This window comes from Dreissena polymorpha, chromosome 1, assembly GCF_020536995.1.
Source record: "Dreissena polymorpha isolate Duluth1 chromosome 1, UMN_Dpol_1.0, whole genome shotgun sequence".
Lineage (NCBI taxonomy): Eukaryota > Metazoa > Mollusca > Bivalvia > Myida > Dreissenidae > Dreissena > Dreissena polymorpha.
Window position 1 is genome coordinate 103,540,479 of NC_068355.1, and position 27,240 is coordinate 103,567,718.

At 35.5% G+C, this 27,240-nt stretch overlaps 1 protein-coding gene across 1 annotated transcript; it reads right to left on the minus strand.

Annotated features, from left to right (window-relative positions):
- Positions 1-4,797: 4,797 nt before the first annotated feature.
- On the minus strand, positions 4,798-26,703 carry LOC127841947 (protein CREBRF homolog). The gene is made up of 11 exons (XM_052371160.1): positions 26,601-26,703; positions 26,511-26,532; positions 18,446-18,707; positions 16,150-16,194; positions 15,572-15,721; positions 14,836-15,117; positions 11,766-12,807; positions 11,181-11,267; positions 10,337-10,745; positions 9,727-9,932; positions 4,798-9,065 (listed from the first exon to the last, which is right to left on the minus strand). The coding sequence occupies exons 1-11, from the start codon at positions 26,701-26,703 to the stop codon at positions 8,938-8,940; spliced, it is 2,736 nt and encodes a 911-aa protein (XP_052227120.1). The 3' UTR covers positions 4,798-8,937.
- Between the last annotated feature and the right edge of the window lie 537 nt (positions 26,704-27,240).

A 27,240-nucleotide genomic window follows, 5' to 3' on the forward strand; every position in this document is an offset into this window, starting at 1 on the left:
ACCATCTGTAAAAAATGTTTACTGGCTGTCCGGTTAGCGAGGTAATTTGATAGCTCCCGGCACACGTGAGTTTGGTTGGTGTAAACAAGTTTAACGTATTAATTGAAATAGTATACTAGATTGGGTATTGAACAAGATACAATACATATTAATACACTTAACTTTCTAGCACAATAACTTACAGAATCTTATATGAATGAATTGCAAAATATATGTTTCATTATCCACTTTTTCTGAAATTATGAGATACGTAATGGAAATAAAAGCATACTCTTTAATTCCTAGTACAATACCATACAATTACATTGGGGCCCTCGTTGATAATGATGGGAATTTTAATCAGAAGATGAATTACATACATACGAACTTGAAATGTATTTTCTCACGTATCAATGTGTTAAAAGGCTGTATTTAATAATTTCAATATGCACAATATACAATTGGACCATAATACAAATTCAAAATTAGAAAGGCCCTTATTCCTCTAGGTTTTAAGATAATCTTAAGTTCAGAACCGAGGTCGAAACGAATGCATGTGTTAAAAAACTGAAAATAAAATAGCAATCAAACAGAAACGGAGTTATAATCTAAATACACCAATCAGTGAGGCCGAATGGAAAATGTTTTTTTCGTTTGCCTTTTACAATTCCATAACGAGTCACATTTCCAATGGTTCCACTCCAGTGTAGAATTATTCAGCAGAATTATAGGTACAAACTATTTACTTTTAAAGCACATTTTGCAATGTTGGAATTACCCATAGGGCTCTTTTGTTCAACTAGTGGAGGAGACTATGAACATCTATTTTGGGAGTGTACCACTACCAACTAGTCATAAGAAAACCTTTCCGTTCCCCAACTAATACGTTCCACTTTTAAACAAAAAATATATGCTTTACTATACAAGCATCCAAAATTGATTCTTGTACCCACGGTACGGTAATATACTTAATCGTACCAGGTCGATTTTAGACTGTACCCGAGCTACCTTATGCAATAAATAGCCGGTTGGGTCCAGAGTGCTGTACCCGAGTTATATTCCCCGCACAAAAACAAGATTTCAATGACCGTAACACATTATCAAACATCAGAAAAATAGTTCAAATTATATGACAGATAATTATACTAAAGCTCCCTAATGTTGCCTATCAAGTGGATCCTTGAAATTTAGTCGCGAGACTTGCTCATGACTTCTTCACATCGCCGCCAATCAACTAAAAATATTTTACAAGTCACATGAACATCATTCAAAGTGATAAGAGGTAAGGAGCTCATATAAAAATGGTGTTTTGAAACAATTAACCTTCATAGTGACCTTGATCGTGATTTTGAGCCTTCGTGCCTACTCATGTCTTACGCACATCGTGGCCAATGACCTACAATTATTTGCCATTTTTCTGCCAAATAGTATAGGAGATATGGAGTGTATACGAAAATAAAGGCTTATAATTTTGACCTTGTATGACATTGACCTTGAGCTGTCATTGCTTACGCGTGCTTCCATAACATTGAGTCAATAACCTTCATACCTTAGGCAAGCATCATGAATCCGTCAAATGTAAAATCCGTCGAAGGTATAGGAGGCACGTATCAGACACATAAATGTTACAAACGGACAGACAGACAGTCTGACTGACGGACAGACTAAGTCCCTTACTACAGTCCCATTCTCGCCTGTCAGCAGCTGCAGTGGAGGATTAAGAAAAGTATTGCAATTATACAATACAATATGTATTGGTTTATTGGTGAAGTGAAAGATGAGGCATATTTAGTGACTCACGGTTTTCACTATAATTTATAAAGGACATTTTGTTTACAAAACACTTAAATTAGTATTAGTACTGAAAATTTTTACCCATGGGATAAGGTCTACAAGCCGTTTTACTATTAACATGGTCTACACAAAACCACTTAACACATTTCATATGAATGATGTATTTCTTCTTATTACAAATATCGCTCATACAAATATTAACAATTATAAGGAATATCCAAATATATTAAACATTGTAAAATTTATATCACAATGCAGCAATAGTGTACTAAAATCAAATATCATTTTAATTATTCTGACATGCTTAATAACATAAAACTAAAATACTAGAATATTGATCATGTATTTCAAAATAACTTGTAAATTGTTGAAGGGTAACAAAGCTCAGTTTCAATATCATAACATATAAATGAATGTACCAGACTTAATAATATGAGCCTAGGTCTAGGAAACCAGACTAAATACATGTGCATAAAGTGCATAGGAAACCACACTAAATGCATGTGCATAAAGTGTAAAGGAAACCAGACTAAATGCATGTGCATAAAGTGTAAAGGAAACCAGACTAAATTGCATGTGCATAAAGTGTATAGGAAACCAGACTAAATGCATGTGCATAAAGTGTAGTCCCAGTTTACGATGTGCAGTTCACACAGGCTAATCAGGGATGACACTTTCCTGGTATTTGTCTGAAATATCTACTGAGTGAAAATCCAGTTAAAGCGGAAAGTACCATCCATGATTTAGCCTGTGCCAGACTGCAAATGCATTAAGCTATGTTTTCCAGGAGAAAGGATCATTATGCATGGCAGAAATGTAATCAAACTTTAGAACAGTTTACTTGTCTTAACATCACATTGTTCACGAAATTTATACCTTGCCTTTCGAACATAACATACATAAATAAGATTCATTTTCCTAAATAACTTTAAAATTTGTAAAATCCAATATTTGACAATGTTTTCCATGAGCCACTAACATCTGTAATTGCACTCAAAATATTTCAGAAACATGTTTAAAGAATTTTAAATATACAACACAAAACATAAGAAATAAAATATTTAAATATTTAGCATTTCAAGACTATACAGATGAGATAAAAATATCAAAAACATATCCTTATTATACTTATACTTAACAGAAAAGATATCACATTTTAAAACTTAAAATGTACAGCCTTAGACAGACAACTTTAGTGTATTTACATCATAGCATAAATGTCCATTGACATGCGAAAATGACAATGCCTTATGGCTCAAATGAGACCATGAAACTTGCAACTTATTGGGGACAGCGTAGCTCCTGACAAGACCACACAATTGTTGGGTTGAATCTACTCTGACTACATGTACCATAAGACTGATTTCCGTACCCACACAGGTCATATATTGAAAGTTAGATGAATGTACTGCAGGTCACATTTGCCGACAAATTACAACACAAAATCTCTATTTAGCATGGTCAAATGAAAGACAAGAACTACGAACCTTTGAATTTACATCTGTACATTTCTACATTTACAGAAACATATTTAAAATGACAAAATATAACATTCTTTCTTTACAAATGGTCTCTCTGAAAGACCACAATATGATTATTATTCTTTTTATCAAGAATTGTTTATATCTCAAATAGCATTTTTTTAAGTAAGGCCAAAATAAGATCAATTAAAATAGCCATTGAAATAATGAAATGTATTGATGAAATTGACAATGTATTTCAGAGCAATATTTACAGCATATCTCTGAAACCTGGAAATAGCATTCATAAAAATCAATGATAAAAATGCTTATGGTCGTGTATTACCACTACTTATTTTAGTACTATATATAACTGAGTAGACGATATTTTTTGTTTCATTATGTACACTGGAAAATCATGAATACACTGACAAGGTACTGTAAAGTCATCGGTTTAAAAATACCATCCTGCATGAACAATCACATTAACAATGTACTTGACTGGAAGTCTTGTACAAGATACCCGTTATACCGAACTGCATCTTGCTCCATGCCTGCCACTGTTACACAATCAAAAAGTAGTTTACTATGGGTCGTAGGATTTATTGTAATGCTGCATTATGATTGGAATATTAGCCCATGTGACATGTCATTCATGCACTGATAAACTGGCAACTTCTTAGATTTAGTTGTGAGAATATTTACAAGTGACTTACTGAGAGCAAAATAAAGATCAGTTTAAAATAAAAAGGTAATATATATGTATTTTCAATGTATGTGCAAACCAAAGTCTTAAGGGCATTGATCCAATAAGTACCTTCTCTGTCTACAGCACAATACTGTTTCAAAATAGTTGGACATAAAGGGAACACAACATTATCCTGTTTATCTTTGAAAATCAAAACTGAACAATAAACAAGTTGCAGACAAAAAAGCAAGACAATTCCTCTCTGCCACAATACCAAATATGTGTACATACTCTCATGAAACATCAGGTCATTTCTATCACATGTGCAATACTAAATGTAACATTTAAGACAAGCCCTGTACAATATTGTTACTTATATACTTGTATTAAACAGTTTTCAAAATAAGTTGCCTAAATTAAGTTACATTTGAACTGTACTAAAATTATTTCCACTTATTTAAGCCATAAACAAAAGCCATAACAGACATGATATTAGCACATAATTGCCTCTAAATCTGAAATTAATAGCACTCTTAAAGATACAAAGTACTTTTATTTATCTCACATCATTAAGAAGATGCTAAATAACTTAAAGAAACAACAAAAGTGAGATTCATATTTGATAAGAATACAAGTATTGTTCATTTAAATCTCCGAAGAAAAACACAAACAAATATAATGATTTGTACCATTTTAAAATATTGTTTATGAAGATACCGGTAAGTCTAAGAATTAACAATAATTTCCTGTATATGAAGATTACATGAACTGGATCAATGTCATAAGATCCAACTTCACCACAGGACAACTTATTTACATATGATAACAAGCCATTTTGAACCATTTGTGCACATGTTAATGGCAAATATTCTAAACTATGGCAAATATTTCTAAAACTACCAAAAATCAAACGCAAATTAAAATTTGCGATAGAGAAATAATCAAACACAGAAATCAGCTAGCAACCAATTATAATTGACTTATAAGCAGTCCTTTAATAAATTTGATATCAACAAAGTGACATTTGTTTAATTATAACTTCTGCATGCATATCAACAACAAAAAAAAAATCATAACAGTTTAGCAAAAACTTCTATTGAACACAGCTGTATATCCAATTAAGTGCTTAACAAATACTTTCAGAAAAACCTTCAGAAAAACCTTGCCTGCCATAAACTTGCTTTGAGATACCTTAAGTTATTTAATTTTCACTTTTTGATTTAAACATGATTACAACATAACTTTAAGACATATTGTGACACTGCAGGGTCTTTTTTCTGGGAAGAACCTGTGGCCGATGTTTGTTGGAAGGTAAAATTGACCTGTTACTTTTTCCAAATAATACATAATCAATACAAACAAATATAATTCAATTATTGCACTAGCATTATCATTTTAACAACAAAATTTAAGATTAACATTAAAGATTGACTTAAAAAAAAACATTTAAATAAAACAACAGAAGAAATATTTTTAATCTTGCATGTTAATTTTTCCAATATATCTGTTTTAGACAATTGTACTTTAACATAATTCTATTATTTACATTAATACCAAGTCATAAACACATTCCCATGAAGTATTGGCTATCAAGTATTGACTCATTGTATGCTTAAAGTGACAAAAATATTTCAGAGAAATAACATAATGATTGTTGCAGACTTCTTACAGATTGGTCATGGAATTATGTCTTTTTTTCCAACAAAATATATGAGGCATGTTAATTGCAGAGATTTATGTTCGCATTATTGCAAATAAATAACGGAAACTTGTAGATTTTGGTGGATTATTGATTTAATTTTAAATGTATTTTATATAATCATAGTTAATCCAAAATCAATAATCTACCACAAAAAACAACACATTGTCATTTTATTTAATGTTTTTTTAAGTATTTGCATCTTAAATGAGTTCAGCTAATGAATTTTGATGGAAAACTAACTGTTTGACTTCGAAAAACAATGTCATTTGAAAGTTAAACTGTGAACTAAATTGATATTTTTATATCATTATTTCTCATTGTTTAAAACAGTGAATTATTGTCATTATATGGCTGGTCTTGTCGTTTTACCCAGAGAAAAGAATAAAATCAAATATTTAATCACATCACAACAACAATGACAAAGCTATCAATTGTTATAGCATCAAAAACTAGAACATGGGTAGAAAGCACATAATAATATTTTATGACATAATGAAATCAGAACAAGAAACAGAACATCATTTGGAACAATTATGTAAAATGGCCCATCACTCATTTTTATACCTCACTTTATGTAATTCCAATAAGCAATACTTAAAGCCTCGATAACAGTTAGTAAAGTCAGGCTAAGAAAAAAATATTTAGTAAACAAGAGCACCACATAACGGGTGCCACGCTCGGCTACAGGTGCAGTTTTGAATAAATGAAAGCTTGTCATTTTTGTTTTGTTTTTTGTTTGTTAAAGGTCACAGTGACCTTAACCTTTGATCTAGTGACCCAAAAATGGGTGTGGCATGTAGAACTCATCAAGGTGCATCTACATATTAAGTTTCAAAGTTGTAGGTGAAAGCAATCTGATTTTAGAGCCAATGTTCAAAACCTTAATAAAATGTTAAGGTTTTAGCACGACACGGACGGCGAGCTGGCTATGACAATACCTCGGGTTTTCTCCGAAAACGCCGAGTTAAAAATCAATGAATCTTGAATCAATGTTTTGTTTTAAAAACCAATTACTTGTTCAGGAAACTATGAAAATGTCACTTTATAAAAACATTCAGTCTGTGTCAGCCTGGCCAAAGTTGAGAGTCATGTTATGTTCAATGTTCACACTATTGTTACCTGATTTTTTCTGAAGGTGTCTTGTTAAAGTAGATGTCTTCCAATAATAAAAAATTATAACACAAAAATACAACATTCAAAACTGATAAAAACAATAAATAGCAACTTGTTTAAGACCAACATCTACAATAACTTGTATAAACATATCATACAGTAACAAAAACAACACTTACTGTAATAATGCAATCAAAAATATCATCATTTTGTCAAATAATTTTTTTAAAAAGACTTTCAAGAAACAAAATAAACCTTCCACTATTTTGACACAGATCAACACAGTCTAATAACAACAATATAAGCCAGCAACAAGAACAAATCTTAAATGTCAGTGTAAAACTGATTGATCTTCACACAATTTCACTGATATCCAAACACATCAGGTCCATTTTCTCAGAAGAAAAAATTTCTTACAATTATTTCAAATAAATTCAAATGATAAGATGATAAAGCAGAAAATAATCTCCGATATTAGACGTAAAATAAAATTCACTATACTTCTTCATCAACACTGGCAAATTAGACTCGCAACAGTATGAATAAATGAGGATACCTCATTACAAATTCATTACTGATTAGGAGACTTTAAATTGGTTCCCTATCCAATTGGTGAGCAAGAAAATACAACAAATGAAGTGAACTTTGCATGCAGTCTGTGCCTGCTCAGTCAAATATACCCTTATCCTTCTCTTTTGTGATATTTCCAGTTATCGTTTATAAAATTATGGTCACTATTCTGACTTTCAGACTTTGATATGTGCAGGATACTTTCATTGATTATTAGTAAGCTGGTAAATATTTATGAAAATGAAATTAAGTGTGCCAGTTCTCCCACGGTATATAATGTAGTGCCAATGGAATATATACAGTAAGTTGTCACGTTGGTCAATCACAAAGTCCCCTATGTGTTTCTTATTACAGTTTTGTGTACATTTTAATTATACATTAGTCATTAGTTTTGTATAACTTTCTCACAATCTGACATTTAACAAGAAAATCCTTCATAATATGTACATACGATGTAATACAAATGAGATCATGTTTTGAAAGAAATGCAACATTTACATTCTCATTTTCTATATACAATTTACGTACAATTATTGCAAACACAACCTGGTAGATCTGATCTAGTCAATAAATATGTGCAGCCATGGTCAAAATATTGACATTGCCATTGTTCTTAGGTGTTCAACGAATAAATTAAACTAATAAATTTTAACTCATTTTTTGTGTTATGAAAACCTGCTGCACACTTGATCCATAAAATTGCAAAAGTGAATAGTGAACAAATTAGTCAATGTTTTATATAAACAGCATTTATATTTGCTTTTTTATATAAAAATTTTGCTTTCCTGTAAAGAACAGAAACTTAAACTGCAGGTAATCAAATACATCATTTGCTTGCAAAAACAGCATATTTTTTGTTTTACCATTAAATGCTGCTTAGTTACCTATCAAGAATTATTTTACAGATAGAGCCTATCTCTGAATCATATCACTAGACACTACCGGTAGCTGTTCAAACTGATTTACATTGCATGTGGATGGTAAACTAGGTCAAATGTGCACCTATTGCGTGATTAAATGGCCCACACTATTTATATACATGATACTTCAATGATTTATGATATTCACTGACTGTCAACACTTCATGTCAACAGTTATTTGACAGTTTTTTTGACATATATTTAACTGACCTACTCACATTAGGAAAAGTAACAGTATTAATAACTTCACAAATGCCACACATGAAATACACTTTGCAAAAAGGTTAACATATCTTTTTATTTATATAGCATGTAAAATGTGTTTTGACTTTTGTGAAAGAGAAATGTTTATCTTTTATGTTTTGTCATGAATTTTAATATAAAAGCATTTTAAATCAATTTACTTGTCCATATGTGTAATATAGCCATACAAGAGATGTTAATGTCAAGACAAGAACAAACAACTATTTAAAAAAAAGATGTACATTTAAGCAATAGAAGATGTGTCAGTGAACTTGGGAAAACATATATTGGAACGGTGGTTCACGTTTTAGATCCAGGGGTCTCAACATGTTGATGCCAGCTGGTATGACAACACTAGAAGCTGATGTTCTGACAAACATCTGTTTAGTCAAAATGTGGTTTATGTTATTCTGTTTCAAGTGCCTTGGTTGTTTGTGTCCTGATCGGTTCTCATCAGGAAACGTGTGTCTAGTTGTGCAGTTCCTTTGGGTAGGATCTGGTAGCCTGAATATGTAAGCCGCCTGTCTGGTCCCCTGCCTCCACTTTGTGGATGATCTTGTTGACATACTCTGTTGTGTTGCCAGCTATCATCACATCTGAAACAAAATAGAACACCATCACAAGTTGGGGGATACTCATAAATAACTCCAGTTTTAATAAATGAGTCGTGTTTTTCAGTAAACCAGACAATATGCATGTGCGTAGAGTATCATCCCAGATAAGCATGTGCAGTCTTCACAGGCTTATCAGGGACGATACTTACCGCTTATATAGATTTCTTTGTTAAAGGAAGTCCTTTGTAATGAAAATCCAGGTCTGGAAGATAGTGTTGTCCCTCGTTAGCCTGTGAGGCCTTCATAGGCTTATCTGGGATGACACTGTGCTCATGCATTAAGCCCTGTTTTCCCAGAGCGAGGCTCATATATAAACATACACTGAATCTAGTTGGTTACATAAACATACACTGAATCTAGTTGGGTACATAAATATTACAATTACTGTCTAACATGTTGTGCTTGAAGAAAGCCTATTATTTTGTAATGTTTCATGCATTAATTTGGTTTTAGTTTATTAACCTGGCTTTTAAAGTTTTAAGCATAGCTAAATGTAAAACTAATTAAGATAATTTTTATCAGACTTGAATTTGAAGAATAAAACACTTTTGATTATGTTTATTAATCTTTGAGACCAAAAGACCATTTCTTTACCTAAAAAACAAAAATGCGAGAAAATCTTCTATATAACTCTACAATTTACCAAGATGTTGCTGGATAAGTGAATCAAGCAGGCTGGTCATGGACAGTTTGTTTGCCTGTGCTTCATTCCTGTTCCAGCTCAATCGATCAATCATCTTCTGCTTCATGGCCCGAATGACAGTCAGCAACTTGCGATGTTCCATTTCCAGCCCATGGAGCTTCACCTTGTTTGCCTCATGTTGCGCTTTCTTTTTCAAACGACATGCTCTGCAATAACAAGGTTTATACATATTTTATCTCTCAACTAAGTAAATAATCATTTTTTTCATACATCTGAATAAGTTAACATAATTTGTTTAAGCTTTATATTTCATGCTTTGATATTTCTTTTCACATTATGAAAAGAAATATCAAAGCATGAAATATAAAGCTGCAGAGAACATACACATAACAGGATTAAGCTCACATAAAAATATGGCATAAATTTAACCTGTTGTTCTGGAAAGTGTTATAACCGAGTAAATAAATGTTAACAACAACACTTCCATGAACTTGCAATCAGAGTTTAAGAACAGTTGCCAAGTAACTACTAAGCTATACTTTTAATACATGAAGTCTCATACAAACACAATATCATTCCCATAATTATGTGCTTCAAATGAGTCTCAAACCTTGAAGCAAGCTTGTTTTTCTCTTTCCTTGTTTTACTCCTTGCACTGGAGGGTAGTTCGCTCACTGGAACAAAGTCATTGATCTGGCGGTTTATCTTCCTCAGCTGAAGACCGATCTGGCACAGTTTCTTTGGACTGGGAACAATGTCGTTACCGTCCCCTTTCCGTGCCTTTCCTCCATGTTTTACAGACACCCCAATGCCTGTTAAACTACTGCTATTTGAAGGGTCAAAAACAGGGTCTTCGAAATCATTAAGCACATGTGGGTCCTCCTCCATATCAAAGTGGACCCTGGTCCCCTTTGGCCCCTTGGACTGAACATTGTACTGCCAGAAGTACTGCTTGTCCTTGGCCCCTATCAGACTCTCTCCAGGGTTGGAAGGGTCAAGATCATGGCCCCCTTCAAAATCTGGAAACACGCTCACATGTAAAAACAAGGGCTGTTTGTAAAACATGCATGCCTCCCATATGGGCTGTCAGTTGTAGTGGCAGCCATTGTGTGAATACGTTTTTTGTCACTGTGACCTTGACCTTTGACCTAGTGACGTGAAAATCAATAGGGGTCATCTGCCAGTCATGATCAATGTACCTATGAAGTTTCATGATTCTAGGCCTAATTATTCTTGAGTTATCATCAGGAAACCATTTTACTGTTTCGAGCCACTGTGAAAAACACAATAAAACAAAACATAAAATTAATTAACAAAAATAAATATTTCTTTTTGTGTTTTTTTCTAAATAGACTTTACCCATACTCAATTTTTTAACAACTTTTTTTCATATAAAAAAATATATGGAAGTTCACCTGACCTGTGTACTTTTAATATAAATATGACAAACGAACCTGAATCTGAGTCATCGTCATAATCCTTGTCAGTGTCGCTGTCATCATCATCATTAGAGGTCAAGGTCATCACTGAACTCGTAGAGTCTGCAACACAGACACACAAACATGCAGAGAATAAGCATGTAATAAGATAAATAATGAATATGGAAAGACCAGATACAGTTTTAGTAATTTAAATTGGTTTTGTACACTTTTCTCTACCGGCAAACAACAATTATTGAATTTATTGTCCATTAAATTGTGTAACAAAGTTGTACACATCATAAAGCATGCCAAGATTTTTCCAAATCATATTATAAGAATACAATTTCATGTTGCACAAATAAAATGATAAAACTTTCAGAGAACATGAAGGGTATTTTATTTTAAAGAATCTAAGAACTTTCTGGAGTTCTGGACCAAAATAAATGTTTTTGACTATAAAAAAAGTAATACAATTAACTGTTGAAACGTTTAATAGGGTATCAGATAAATACAGGTAACCTCAATAGAATGGATGGAAATCAATCTAAAGTTTGCCTGAGATGTCACTGGCAACAATGGATTTGATGAAGTTTGTAACAATAAGTACAGTGTAATTACCATATCTTGTTCTCTCTCTTTTCACAGGCGGAGTTGGAGTAAAGTTGAATGATTCTGTTGCCATTCTCGACTCCATTTCCAAGAACTGTTTGATCTCCTCCCATTTCTCATCCATGCCTTCCGGACCCATAGTGCCAAAGGTGCGCTTACGAACATTTAATCCACCTTTCTTTTCCGATGCCTGTGTTTCTGAGACCGTTCTCCGGCGCTGAGTCCTTGATTGTAGTGGCTTATTGAGGAGTTGCTGAAGCATAGTATTGTCTGAAATGTCCAATTCTTTAATAGTGCCAAGTGGTTTAGCACTGGGTTGAATCATTTCCATTTTCACTGGTTTCATGGAAGAGAAAGATCTCGGAAAAGTTACTGTTCTCTCAACACTAGAACCAGAATCGACTGGTTCTGTCTTGATCACAACAGATTTCTGGGAAAACTGTGGTTGATTTAGAGGAGGCTGGGACAACAGCAATGACAGTCCGGGAGAGGTTAGCCCAGGACTTTTCAACTGGTTTGTTTCCTCAGCTTCAACTTTCAGAACACTTCCTCCTTGGTTGTTGATGTAGGAATCAATGTCATCTAACAGTTCAAAGTTCAGTTCTGCGAGTGTCGGTGTTTTTCGTTCGTCAGTCGTGGAGACATAGACGTCCTCATGCGTAAGATCATCTGTTTTGCCAATAACACTCCATGAGCCAGCACTTGCTAGGCTGGTTGAGGACACATTATATCTGGGAACTTGACTGTTGGAAACTGTGACGGGGTCTACCTGAAAACTGCTGATGTCATGGGACATCTCGTACTGGGAGTTCAGATCAAAATCATCACTAAGGGACGATGTGTCCAGCGTCGTACAGCATGTGGAGTTTATTCCCATAGTGCATTGCATATCCATTTTTTCTTGATCATACATGTACAGGGAATTAGGGCTAGAGGCATAAATACTGGCATCCATCAGGTCAGATGATAGTGACAGGTCTGCACAAGTGTTTATTAAAGGATGAACATCTGACATATGCCTGACTCTTTCCATATTCACAGCTTCACGATACTGTATCAACAGAAGAAACAAGTTTGAATAACTTATTAACAAACTTATTTTGACGCAATTTTAAAAAGAGAAACAAAAACCTTGTATTACTTAAAGCAAGATTATGCGATTTTTATATGTGTTAGATTGTAATAAATTGATAAAAATATGTTACAATAACACAAAATAGGCAAGAAAAATTATACATTGAAGACAATTTCATAAAAAGCAGCAAAGACAAATTAGCGCCCCGAACCGATTGTGACGAAGATATTTCGTACATATTTTCCTACATTAAACTGAAGCATTCATCTTTTTATAAGAATCAGAGTTAGTGTTTGTGATTCGTATGAATCGATATCGTTGCAGGAAATAAAAACCTCCGTAAAACAAAATTGTGTCTTTGTGTTGTATGAACGAATCTGCACTAAAACTAAATTTAGATTCACATCGTACATGCATGATATACATGCTGGCAAATTCGACTGTACAGACATTTACAATTTCAGAATTTAATATCTGGCTTATTTTGCTTTTTAAAACATGTTCTAACTTTTATTTTAATTTATATTGAAATATATGTATAATAATTTTTTTTTAAATTTTAAATAAATGCATAAATATTTGACAAAATCTTATAATCTCGCTTCAAGAAACAAATCTACATAACATAGTCCTTCAATTCAGTATGAACAAGTGCTACCCTAAATTAGTTGTACTGCAAACAACACTGGCAATATTTAAACAGAATAAACAAGAGATGTGTTTGTCAGAAACACAATGCCCCCTATTGCGTCGCTTTGAAAAAAAAATTAATTTATTTTTACCTTTGACAGTGATTTTTTTTGCTCAAATTTACAGCCGAATTTCGGCTGCTTCCCAATTGCAAAAATACAAGTTTTTTCCCAAAATTCTGACCAAAATTTCCCCAAAAAAGCCCAACTTAAAAAAAAAAACAAAAAAAAACATTTTTTTTTTTTTTTTTTTTTAGAAAGAAGTCTCATATATCTTAATTATGATTTCTTAAATCTAGGTCTCAACTTTATTTTTTAAACATCTTACAAAATATATAACTTGAATTTAGTCATTTTTGTCCATAAATCATTCCCAAACTTGCCACTTTTATTGATTAAAAAAACAAACCAATTTGACCAGACTCCTTTTCTAGAAAACTCCCTGAACATGCACTTAAACACAATATCACTTCTGTTACTTATAATCCTATTTATAATGTTTAATTTTTCCCAATTTCATGGTTTATCGCGCTATTTTTCCCAATTTCACGGTTTATCGCGCTAATTTTCCCAATTCAAAAGGCACAGGCTGTAACAAATTAAAGCACAAAAAATCACTGTTTGACATTGAAGGATGACCTTGACGTTGAACTTCCACCACTCAAAATGTGCAGCTTTATGAGAACGCCGCTTTCAAATAATTTTTTTTATACCTTTGACCTTGAAGGATGACCTTGACCTTGAAGGATGACCTTGACCTTGAACTTCCACCACTCAAAATGTGCAGCTTCATGATAACGCCGCTTTGAATAAAAAAAAATACCTTTGACCTTGAAGGATGACCTTGACCTTGAAGGATGACCTTGACCTTGAACTTCCACCACTCAAAATGTGCAGCTTCATAAGACCGCCACTTTGATTTTATTTTTTTTACCTTTGACCTTGAAGGATGACCTTGACCTTGAACTTCCACCATTCAAAATGTGCAGCTTCATGAGAACACCGCTTTCACAATTTAAAAAAAAAATTTTTTACCTTTGACCTTGAAGGATGACCTTGACCTTGAACTTCCACCACTCAAAATGTGCAGCTTCATGAGATACACATGCATGCCAAATATCAAGTTGCTATCTTCAATATTGAAAAAGTTATGGCCAATGTTAATTTTTTTTTTCGGACGGAATGACAGACTGACATACACACATACTGACATACTGACATACACACATACTGACATACTGACTGACGGACAGTTCAACTGCTAGATGCCAACCTACTGGGGGCATAAAAATATTGCATTAGAAGAAGTGCCTACCCCTGGTAGAGAATCCTGCGTATGTACGACCCTGTGGCCTGGGTGTGTGAGTTCCCCAGTTGGACCCGGGCTAGGGGCAGACAACTCCTGCCCTGTGAGTGGAGAGGGGCTGTGAGTGGCGGTCCCTGGCCCGTGGATGGAAAGGGCCGTCTGCTGCCGCAGTCTGCTGTACGTCTGCAGCAGAAGCAGCTGTCGTCTGATGTTGTCCTGCCTCAGCTGCTGGGGGATGACCATCAACTGCTGAGGAATGGGCTGAGAACCACTGGTACTTCTTGAAGATGTCTGAAAATCAGAGGACAAAATCAGAGGACAATAAACATGACATCTTTTCCATGTAAAACTAGCTAAGCTTAATCTTAACCTTTATTAACTTGATTGTATCAAAAGCCTTAGGATTATCGACTACAGGTACTTTAAAAAAAAGTTGCTGCTTACAGTGGACATCCTTGTAATTTAGGAACGGGGCATGCTAATGTTATAAGATCCAAAAAGACGGGCAAGTTGTATTGTCTTTCTGTGGCCTGCTTGGTCTAACTGCTAATGCTTATGTACGTCTTCATGATATCTAACAAATAGGTAAACAATAATAATTTTCTGTGTCATGCAATTCAAAAATGTAGATTTTAATTTATATCATGCAATTTAAGAAAAGGAGAGGTTAATTTATATCAGACATCCAGTGACCACAACCAAGGAACATGGAATACCAGAAAATCAAGGCTCTAACAAAACCCACCTCTTGCTGTCTTGTAATAAGCTGCTTCCCAAGACCGGGAAGTTGTCGTAGCAACAGGAGCTGTGCAAGCTGACTGCTGCTGATCTGGGGAACCGATGTGATGGGTCTCAGAGTAGCTGTAGGGACTACTGTGTCTAGGCCCTCAGGTCCCTGCAAGAGTTTTTACATTGCAGCTTCCTACTGTATAAATCAATGATAGTGATATTAATGTTTACCCATCATTTTATTAACATCAAAATAGCATTTCTGTAATAAAGTGAGATTTTCGTATCGATTGAATCCAGAAGATATACAGTCTTATGGTATTGATATACATGTAGATTTAATTATTTTCAAAGCTTCTCATTATTTTTATGAACCTTTCCTTTTCTGTGGTTTGAATTCAGCAACCCAGATTGCAAACAGTTACAAAGTCACTGAAGATTCGTTCAATCACACAGCAGGTTCATGTAAAACCAGAAAGGATGATAACCTTTTTCACATAGACCCAAACTATATATTATTATCATAAAAAGATCAAACAAACAGAAGCCATTAAAAAATAACAAGCTTTATTACAATAAAACAAAGAAACTGACCTGTGCAGGTGCTATCCCACACATACACACTGACCTGTGCAGGTGCTATCCCACACATACACACTGACATGTGCAGGTGCTAACCCACACATACACACTGACCTGTGCAGGTGCTATCCCACACATACACACTGACCTGTGCAGGTGCTATCCCACACATACAGACTGACCTGTGCAGGTGCTATCCCACACATACAGACTGACCTGTGCAGGTGCTATCACACACATACAGACTGACCTGTGCAGGTGCTATCACACACATAAAGACTGACCTGTGCAGGTGCTTTCCCACACATACAGACTAACCTGTGCAAGTGCTATCCCACACATACACACTGACCAGTGCAGGTACTATCCCATACATACATGCTGACTAGTGCAGGTGCTATCCCACACATACAGACTGACCTGTGCAGGTGCTATCCCACACATACAGACTGACATGTGCAGGTGATATCCCATACATACAGACTGACCAGTGCAGGTGCTACCCTATGCATACAGACTGACCAGTGCATGTGCTATTCCACACATACAGGCTGACCTGTGCAGGTGCTATCCCACACATACACACTTACATGTGCAGGCGCTACCCCATGCATACAGACTGACCTGTGCAGGTGCTTTCCCACACATACAGGCTGACTAGTGCAGGTACTATCCCACACATACACACTGACATGTGCAGGTGCTACCCCATGCATACAGACTGACCTGTGCAGGTGCTATCCCACACATACAGGCTGACTAGTGCAGGTGCTATCCCACATATACAGACTGACTTGTGCAGGTGCTATCCCACACATACAGGCTGACTAGTGCAGGTGCTATCCCACACATACAGACTGACCTTTGCAGGTGCTATCCCACACATACAGGCTGACTAGTGCAGGTGCTATCCCACACATACAGGCTGACTAGTGCAGGTACTATCCCACACATACAGACTGACCTGTGCAGGTGCTATCCCACACACACAGACTGACCTGTGCAGGTGCTATCCCACACATACAGACTGACCTGTGCAGGCACTATCCCACATATACAGGCTGACTAGTGCAGGTGCTATCCACATACAGACTGACCTGTGCAGGTGCTATCACACACATACAGACTGACCTGTGCAGGTGCTATCCCACACATACACACTGAAATGTGCAGGTACTATCCCAAATATACAGACTGACCTGTACAGGTGCTTTCCCATACATACAGACTGATCTGTGCAGGTGCTATCCCACATATACAGGCTGACTAGTGCAGGTGCTATCCACATACAGACTGACCTGTGCAGGTGCTATCTCACACATACAGACTGACCTGTGCAGGTGCTATCCCACACATACAGACTGACCTGTGCAGGTGATATCCCACACATACAGACTGAACTGTGCAGGTGCTATCCCACACATACAGACTGACCTGCACAGGTACTATCCCACACATACAGACTGACCTGTGCAGGTGCTACCCCATACATACAGACTGACCTGTGCAGGTACTATCCCACATATACAGGCTGACTAGTGCAGGTGCTATCCACATACAGACTGACCTGTGCAGGTGCTATCTCACACATACAGACTGACCTGTGCAGGTGCTATCCCACACATACAGACTGACCTGTGCAGGTGATATCCCACACATACAGACTGAACTGTGCAGGTGCTATCCCACACATACAGACTGGCCTGCACAGGTACTATCCCACACATACAGACTGACTAGTGCAGGTGCTACCCCATACATACAGACTGACCAGTGCAGGTGCTATCCCACACATACACACTGACATGTGCAGGTGCTATCCCACACCTACACACTGACCTGTGCAGGTGCTATCCCACATATACAGACTGACCTGTGCAGGTACTATCCCACACATACACACTGACCTGTGCAGGTGCAATCCACACATACACACTGACCTTAGCAGGTGCTATCCCACACATACACACTGACCTGTGCAGGTGCTATACCACACATACAGACTGACCTGTGCAGGTGCTATTCCACACATACACACTGACATGTGCAGGTGCTATCCCACGCATACAGACTGACCTGTGCAGGTGCTATCCACGTACACACTGTCCTGTGCAGGTGCTATCCCACACATACAGACTGACCTGTGAAGGTGCTATCCCACACATACACACTGACCTGTGCAGGGGCTATCCACACATACACTGACCTGTGCAGGTGCTTTCCCACACATACAGACTGACCTGTGCAGGTGCTATCCCACACATACACACTGACCTGTGCAGGTGCTATCCAACACATACAGACTAACCTGTGCAGGTGCTATCCCACACTGCCGCTGTAGAGGAAGGTACCCGTGTGGAGACGCTACCTCGATAGGCTGTTCAATACGCAATGGTGATGATGAAGGGTGAATATCTGGCCTTCCTGCTTGGGTATGAATGAAGCTCTTCGACCAATCAGTTTCCTGCGTTAAGGTTGCCACTCGTTCAGAGCTAGTGGTCGCAACATTCAGAACAGCTGTGACAGAAGTATCTGAACTGATGCGCGCACTTGTAGTTAAACTGTTTCCTCTGAAAAAAACAACATTTTTTATTAATCTTATCATTTGAGTAAATTTTAACTTAAATAAATGAATGACTTACAATATTTACCTTGTGTATAACTTATGTATCCTTCATAAATATGTGCATATATCTTCCATACTAAGTTTAATGATTGCTATACAATTTTCGCTTTTTATTAACTGACACAATTCTATAACTTGTGTTCTTATTGCCTTAATGGTCATGCCCGTTGAACATTATCTAGTCATATTCAAAAATTTCATTTGTATTGAAGTAGTTCAAAAACAGATGATAACAAAGTCAATCACTGGTCAAAAGGTGAATAATCTAGTTATCAGCTGTGCAATACAAGAATGCAGTCAGTTTTACTCTACATAATTCATGAGCAGTCAATGACCCTTTTCATTTATTTCATTTAGAAAAAAAATCTACTTGCAGGGACAATTTAAGTGATAATGTTTATAACTTACAAATTTCATAATAAAACATGTCTTATTTATTCTTAATCATGTTCATTAAATTAAGCAAAGATTCACATGAAAAGCTTGAATATTTATAATAAGCATGATATGCGATCAGCATAATTTACAATCAGCATAATTTACAATGATAATACCTTCAATCCCTGTATTAAGGTTAAGCAAAAATTAAATACAAATGGAAATTGTGAACTAGAGCTTTGTCACACACGTGACGCATACCCCCACAGCATTGACACAGAATATTGCAAAGAGAATCTTATTTATGGCGATTTTTAAGAATTATTATGCCATTATCATTTATGGCCATTTTGACCTTTGAACTCTTGAATTCTTTCGCATGACACGCGCTCCAATGACTGTGAACAAAATTAATGTACAGAGTCATTTTAAAATCTCACAATGAATGACATAGTTATGGCCCGGACAAGCTCATTTATGGCCATTTTTGACCTTTGAACTCAAAGTGTGACCTTGACCTTGGAGATATCGATGTAATTCTTTCCCACAAAACACCGTCAAATGATGGTGAAAAAATGTGTCCGATGATTTTGAAATCTCACATTGAAGGACATGGTCATGGCCCGGACAAGCTCATTTTTATGGCCATTTTTGACTTTTGAACTCAAAGTGTGACCTTGACCTTGGAGATATCGACGCAATTCTTTCGCATGACACATCGTCCAATGATTGTATACAAATGTACCGAGTAATTTTAAAATCTTACAATGAATGACATAGTTATGGCATGGACAAGATCATTTTTGGCCGTTTATGACCTTTGAACTCACAGTGTGACCTTGACGTTACAGATATCAACGTAATTCTTTCGTCGCATGACAGACCGTCCAATAATGGTTAACAGATGTGCCAAATTATTTTAAAATCTCACAATGAAACGACATAGTTATGGCCCGGACAAGCTCATTAATGGCCATTTTTGGCCTTTGAACTCAAAGTGTGACCTTGACCTTGGAGATATTGACGTTATTCTTTCGCGGGACACACCTTCCAATGATGGTGAACACATTTGCCAAGTGATTTTACAATTACACAATGAACAACATTGTTATTGCCTGGACAAGCTCATTTATGGCCATTTTTGACCTTTGAACTCAAAGTGTGACCTTGACCTTGGAGATATCGATGTAATTCTTTCCCACGACACAACGTCAAATGATGGTGAACAAATATGTCCGATGATTTAAAAATCTCACATTGAAGGACATTGTTATGGTCTGTACAAGCTCATTTATGGCCATTTTTGACTTCTGAACTCAAACTGTTACCTTGACCCTGGAGACATTGACGTAATTCTTTCGCGCGACACACCGTCCAATGATGGTGAACAAATGTGCCAAATGATTTTAAAATCTCACAATGAATGACATAATAATGGCCCAGACAAGCTCATTTTTGGCCATTTTTGACCTTTGAACTCAAAGTATGACCTTGACCTTGGAGATATCATCGTAATTCTGTCGCGCAACACACCGTCCAAAAATGGTGAACAAATGTATCAAATGATTTTAAAGTCTCACAATAATCGACAAAGTTATGTACCGGACAAGCATTTGACCTTTGAACTCAAATGTGACCTTGACCTTGGAGATATCGATGTAATTCTTTCGCGCGACACACCCTCCAATGATGGTGAACAAATGTTCCAAGTCATTTTAAAATCTAACGATAAATGACATAGTTATGGTCCGGACACTCACACTAAGTGACCCCGTGACCTAGTTTTTGACCAGGCATGACCCATATTCAAATGTGACATAGACATCATCTAGTTACAACTTCTGACCAAGTTTGGTGAAGATCGGATGAAATTTCAGGACAAACCGACAGACCAACCAACCGACAGACCAACAAAGTGACTCCTATATAGCCCCCATTACCAATGGTAATGGGGGTATAATTACCAATGGTAATGGGGGTATAATTAAATATATTTACAAATTATAATGTCTGCTGCCTATCCAGGTATTGACAGTAATAAAATACTTGCTGGAATATTAAATAATATTAAGTGCAAATATATGAACTGGTAACTGAGCACAATTAAAATCCTACATAAAGATAAAAGAACATTTTCATAATCAAACAATTACTTTCAATAACTTTCTTGTGTGATCTTTTAACACATTAAATCACAACTTGTAAGGTTCAAATATGAAGTTCTCAAATCAGTTTTGTAATAACATTACTGCTCATAAATTGCATTCATATCAAAATAACAAGTTTTGTTACTTAAATATTGATAATGAAATTAAATCTAGTCATTCCAAACAACTTGATTTTAACCATTACTAGACAAATCTAGTGAAAACCTACATTTATTTGCATTAAACAATAATACATCATAAAATAAACATTTATTTATCCATGCAGTGGTATGTAAATTATGCCAACATGTATTTGAGAAAGAGAGAACATCATCCATTCATTTATCAATTCCCTTTATCATGTTATAAGTAGAACTTCCACAGTGTACAATCGTGATCAACAGGCGTGAAACATAAACATAGCCATGAGATTGTCCTAAATATAGTGCAGTGGTTTAGATTATAACCTTGTTGTTAAGGGCTAAAAATAGATACCTGGAAATGAGAAACTAAAAACTAAATGCAAGGTTTATAAACCATTTTCAGAATTAAAGTATACAGCATTTTTTCCTTCACTTCTACTGTAAATTCATTCCAATTCTAAAGAAGGTTAAACAAGTAAATAAACAAGCAATTTTTAATTAGTTTGGAATTAGTTACAAAGTTAAAGGAAGTTAGCAAGTGAACTTTCTATATGAACATTACTGATAGTGCCTAAAATTACAAAAACTTAAAATGTGGCAACATAAATTAACCAGCAAAGGCATTCATAGTCAGAACTATACTAAACTAAACATTACCATTTAACTCAAATACATTTAAAAATCAAATCAAATAACACAATTTCTATTTTTCATGACATAGTTACTGGCGAAACAATAGTTTAATCACAATGAATTACCTTCAAATGCACAGATGTAAAAAATAATTTCACAATAAAAATCGTTTTTAAACCTATGGTAAAAATAAAACCTATGTAATTGTCAAAATAAAACCTATGTTATGGTCAAAATAAAACCTCTGTTAAGTATCACAAAAGATGACAGGTGCTTCATTGAACGATAAGGGTAGAAAGCCTGATCAGTCTGTAGATATTTTCTACCACTGGTTAAGTAGCTTGATCAAGTAGTTTAATAGTGTAACACTTATCAATGTTTTTTCAGCAAACTATTTTATTTCTCATTGAACATTTGCAAAAATATGTTAATTTCAAAAAGATGTTAGTTTGTTTTATGCTTATAAATTCGGTATTTTAAACATAAAATAACTGACAAAACCAGCTTAAAAAAGAGCTTCATTTTGTTTCATAATAAAGTGATGACATCTATACTTACTGAACTATGACCTATCACTGGGGCATATGTTATTCTTTGTTCATGTTTAACATTGGCCAGGTTCCAAATATAATGAATCAGAACATTTTCCTATTTCTTTTAATTTCAATTGTTAATCCAAAAATGATCATAAAGTGAACAAATAAATCGGAATAAGTGAATTTAAGTTTCCTGAAAAAAATATGTTCATGATAAACTATTACTTATCCGTTTTTCTTTATGTGGTTTCAGTTCCATTGTTTCCACTGTGCTCAGTAATGGAAAATAATCGCTTATTTTTGTCAACGTTCATCAAAATCGTTACAGTACACAATAAGAGGTGGTAGAAAAGTTGAAGCTTTGCAAAAGCTGTTACCGGTTCGTAACCCCCATCATCTTACCAATGACACTTTCAATAAGCGATTTTTTTCTTTCAGTCGATTGCGCAACAACTGTCCAAACGGCTTATGTCAGCTGGTAATCAGAGGTCGAACAAAAACACTCAAAAACAGCAATAACGTATCACTTTACCTGTCTAGGTCCCGCAACAATCGTTCTATAAGGCCTTCCTGTTTAGTTTCCTTCCGTGAATCCACTATTTTCTCTTTTGTATTCACCAAAAGAAAAGGTGATTCTCAATGTTTACATGATTGATAAATCCAACATGGAGTTTGTTTTGGTTCTGGGGCGAAATTGCGGGAACAACTGTCACATGAATGGTGACGTCAGATATTGCTTCCATTCCAACCAATAATATCGCTCAAAATATTTATCCACGCCCGTGATCCAGAATGTGTGTTGGGAGAATTACAAGAAAACAATATGCTAATAGTGCATTTAATTTAAAAACAATTTATTATTATCATAACGAGTAATGTTAATAACACGATGAAAAAATAAACTTAAAACAAAGCTTCGTGATATTATATTAAATGACAACAAGAAAAAAGATGATGTAATAATTCTAAAATAAGCGGCAAAACTGGGTCAATGTCGGTCATGTTTATTTATGATCAACAGCGCATGTTTATGCAACCAGCTGATTCGTAGCTGCTTAGATTGCTTTGTGACTCCGGTAATTTTGGTGCACTCATGTGGCGTTCAAAAGCGCAACTAGACCTTGTGCTGGAAAGAAGTATGCGAATATGCATTACAAGATACAAGAAAATTTATTTCACGTCGGACATGATAAACACAAACATCAGCTAATAGCTTTTTCCCTACAAACAAGAGTACATGGTATCAGAGACATAACAAAATAAAAGCAGCTGTAAGATGAAAGCACATGGTAATCACAAAACAAAGACATGCATTACAAGACATAGCAATACAATGACGGATTTAAGACATAATATTATCACAGTTAGTACAAATTAAATAGTTAAGTGGGTTTAAATGATAAGATAAGGGGAAGTAACTAGTACTAAGTTAAATCACAAGATGTAAGAAGTATAATGTCCCTTGCATTAGAAGGATATTTAAAGTGATGGATTAAATTATGAGGGTAAAAAAGATGCATGCTGACTATGAAATAAATAAATAAATTTAAAAAAAAAATGAAGAACTATGAAAAAGCATTAATAATCGATAACTGTTCAGCTGATTCCACTAAGCCGTAATTAAACCATCTACATTTATTAAAGGGGCCCTTTCAGGTTTGGTAAATTTACAAAAGTATTTTATTCCAATATTTACATTTATCAATGAAAAACTTCAATACATGCCAAAACCGGGGGAGGATTTGAAGCACACATGAAATTTGAATGACAGAATTTGCGGTATCGCTTATCCTTATCCAATGCATAAAAGCACATTTAAGAGGAAATTGGGTGGGCTTGATTAGCATACACGAACAAACTCTAATGTGTTGCCCTCATAAGTTTCCCCCGCCAAAGGCAGAGGGATATTGTTTTGGCGTTGTCCGTCCGTCCGTCTTTCCGTTCGTCCTGCACTTTTTTGTGTCCGGAGCCATATCTTTGAAGTGCTTTGGCGGATTTCATTGAAACTTGGTATGAGAATATATATGGAGAAGAGGGTGATGCACGCCAAATTGAATTGTACACCATCTGTTAATAACGGAGTTATGGCCCTTTGTATCTTGAAAAAATGCTCACTTTTGTGTCCGGAGCAATATCTTGCAAGTGCTTTGGCGGATTTTATTGAAACTTGGTATGAGTATATATGTGGATAAGAGGATGATGCACGCAAAATGGCATTGTACACCATCTGTTATTAATGGAGTTATGGTCCTTTGTATCTTGAAAAAAATGCTTTTTAACATAAGCTTAGAGCTTTATCTCCATTAACACATGAGCCAGAGCCCTGAAACTTGCCATAGTTGTTCTCAATCATCTGGGGGCGCTTCACATTTTACACCCATAATCCTAGGGTCTAAGGTCAAAGTCACACATTGAGGTCAAAGGTAACATATTTGAAGAATTATTCATTATTTAGTCATTCCTAATGCATCAAGGGATTCTGTAATAACTGTCCACAATTGTTCTCCAGTATCTAGTTGAGTGTCAAATATAAGATCCAGGTTGATAGGGTCATTTTCAAAGTCACACACAAAGGTCAAACTCACACATGTTGATTAAAGATGCCTTATTTGATAAGGATTCTACCATACAAAAATGGTTTCTCAAAATGTCCTGATGTAATTGTTCTAAATTATCCCTGTCCATACATCCCGAAACTAAGCTGAAGGAGTAAACAAAGCCTCTTGCAGGTGAACATTAGTGTCCGTTTTCCGAATGGCCTCACTCTTTCTTTAAATAAATGAACGAACGACCGTACGAAGGAAAACCTGGACGTACAAACGCATGAAGGAAAGAACGACCCTTTTTGCATAGTAGCAAACCTTTTACGATACCCCCTCCCCGATCACAGACACAACCTGTCGCGACATTTCCTTACTCCACCCAATGTCTTGGTTCCACCCTGGGTACACAGTTTAAACTTAAAATAGTTATAATTTATAAAATAGATACGATTGACTGGCATAGATTACATAAAAATCAATAGCATATGTTCTGTATGAAGAAGTTACTAGAGCACTGATATTTATAGAAATAATTACTCTAATAACAATAAGTTAGCTCATTTCCTGTATGTAAGAAACAGCATTAATGGATACTGACGCATTTCTATCATTTAAACTAGTACGATGAGCTGTGACATGGTTTTTGAAAAGGAATTGGTGTTTACAAATCGGTGGTTAGGTCCTAAAGTTGATACTTTAATAGATAAGTGTAATGGACCAACATTTTTATTGATTGAGGTCAAATATCAGCATACATTATTTTATTGACAGAAGTGTGCATTCTTATAAGCTATAAGATTTTTTTTGATGCGACAGACAGGCGACTCCCTTCAACTAAATGTCCCTTACGATAAAAATATGCATCGGTATACTTTCGGATTCGAGAGGTCGAAAGCTACGGCAAATTTAATCGAAGCGTTTTATTTTTTATAAACGGCTAAAAGCGACTTTATTATATATATATATATATATATATATATATATATATATATATATATATATATATATATATATATATATATATATATATAATTATAAATAGTTTTTGTGACGTGCGCCTGTTCCCTTTCTCTAAATGCGTCCGTGAGTATGGACCTGCGTCTGTGAGTATGGACCCAGATACGAATCTTGAATCAATTACGAGCCAGGTGGAAATCTAACTGGTTAGCAAGGTGACCTGAGTCACATTTTTTTGTAACAGCCACTTTATTAGCGGGACAGCCGTTTCGATCACTAAACAAGGCTCCTTTTTTTGACAATCTGAATATTCCAATAAAACTTTCCCCGTTCATCGCGCGTAAACCTATTACGCCATTAATTTAAACCTATTTAGTTCAGCTTGATTGCATCAAAATCACAAGGCTTACTTGACGCTCTCGAGTCCGTTTCCTGAAAAGAACCAGCGCTTGGTGTCTTTGATGGGATACTAAAGAATTATCCCACAGTGGGGATCGAACCTATGACTTCCCGGTGGACACCATCGAACCACGGCACGCTGAGCGTACTTCTTTGTCTTCCATCAACCCATTCTTCCTTCGCTATCCCAGTCTGCATTACCATCGCTTCTCCCATCCATTTTCCGACCGCTTTTCGCGTATGGTATACCCTTAGGCTGTTGAATTTTGCGGGAAAAACACACACAAGGATTGGGTCTTTAGTTTAAACAACCTTATATAACGATTGTTTAAGGATAATATTTTTTTTCCAATGACGGTCATTTGGTCGTATGGTAACATGTGAAGATGGATTAAACGTAGAAGCCCAATTGAATAGCGCAAGTTTTCAAAAGATTCCACTTACACGTTGCAGCTGCTCAATCACTGTGAATTGCACTTATGATTGGTCGTTATAGCAGGGTAAACATCGGTATGCACATTTTAACAGTCAGACTTGACTTAAATGAGAACGAACAATGCCACATATCATTGAAATCATTGTTCGTAACTTGGAATACATGTAATCCATATACAGCAATACATATAAAAACTGTACGCTTAGTATTCATATGCATATATATGATGGTCTAAACTACTTCCAATCCCATACGTTAAATAAATTTGGCTCATGATACAACGATTTTTTTTGCGTAGCTGTTTA

What these genes read in the sequence shown, in the direction of transcription:
- LOC127841947 (XM_052371160.1), bottom strand. Translation starts at nt 26,703, where the DNA reads ATGGTAATGCAGACTGGGATAGCGAAGGAAGAATGGGTTGATGGAAGA. An exon ending in GTGGGATAGCACCTGCACAG is followed by an intron (nt 16,195 to 18,445) that starts GTTAGTCTGTAT and finishes TGTGTGGGATAG; the next exon opens with CACCTGCACAGGTCAGTGTG. An exon ending in AAGAGAGAGAACAAGATATG is followed by an intron (nt 11,268 to 11,765) that starts GTAATTACACTG and finishes TCTGTGTTGCAG; the next exon opens with ACTCTACGAGTTCAGTGATG.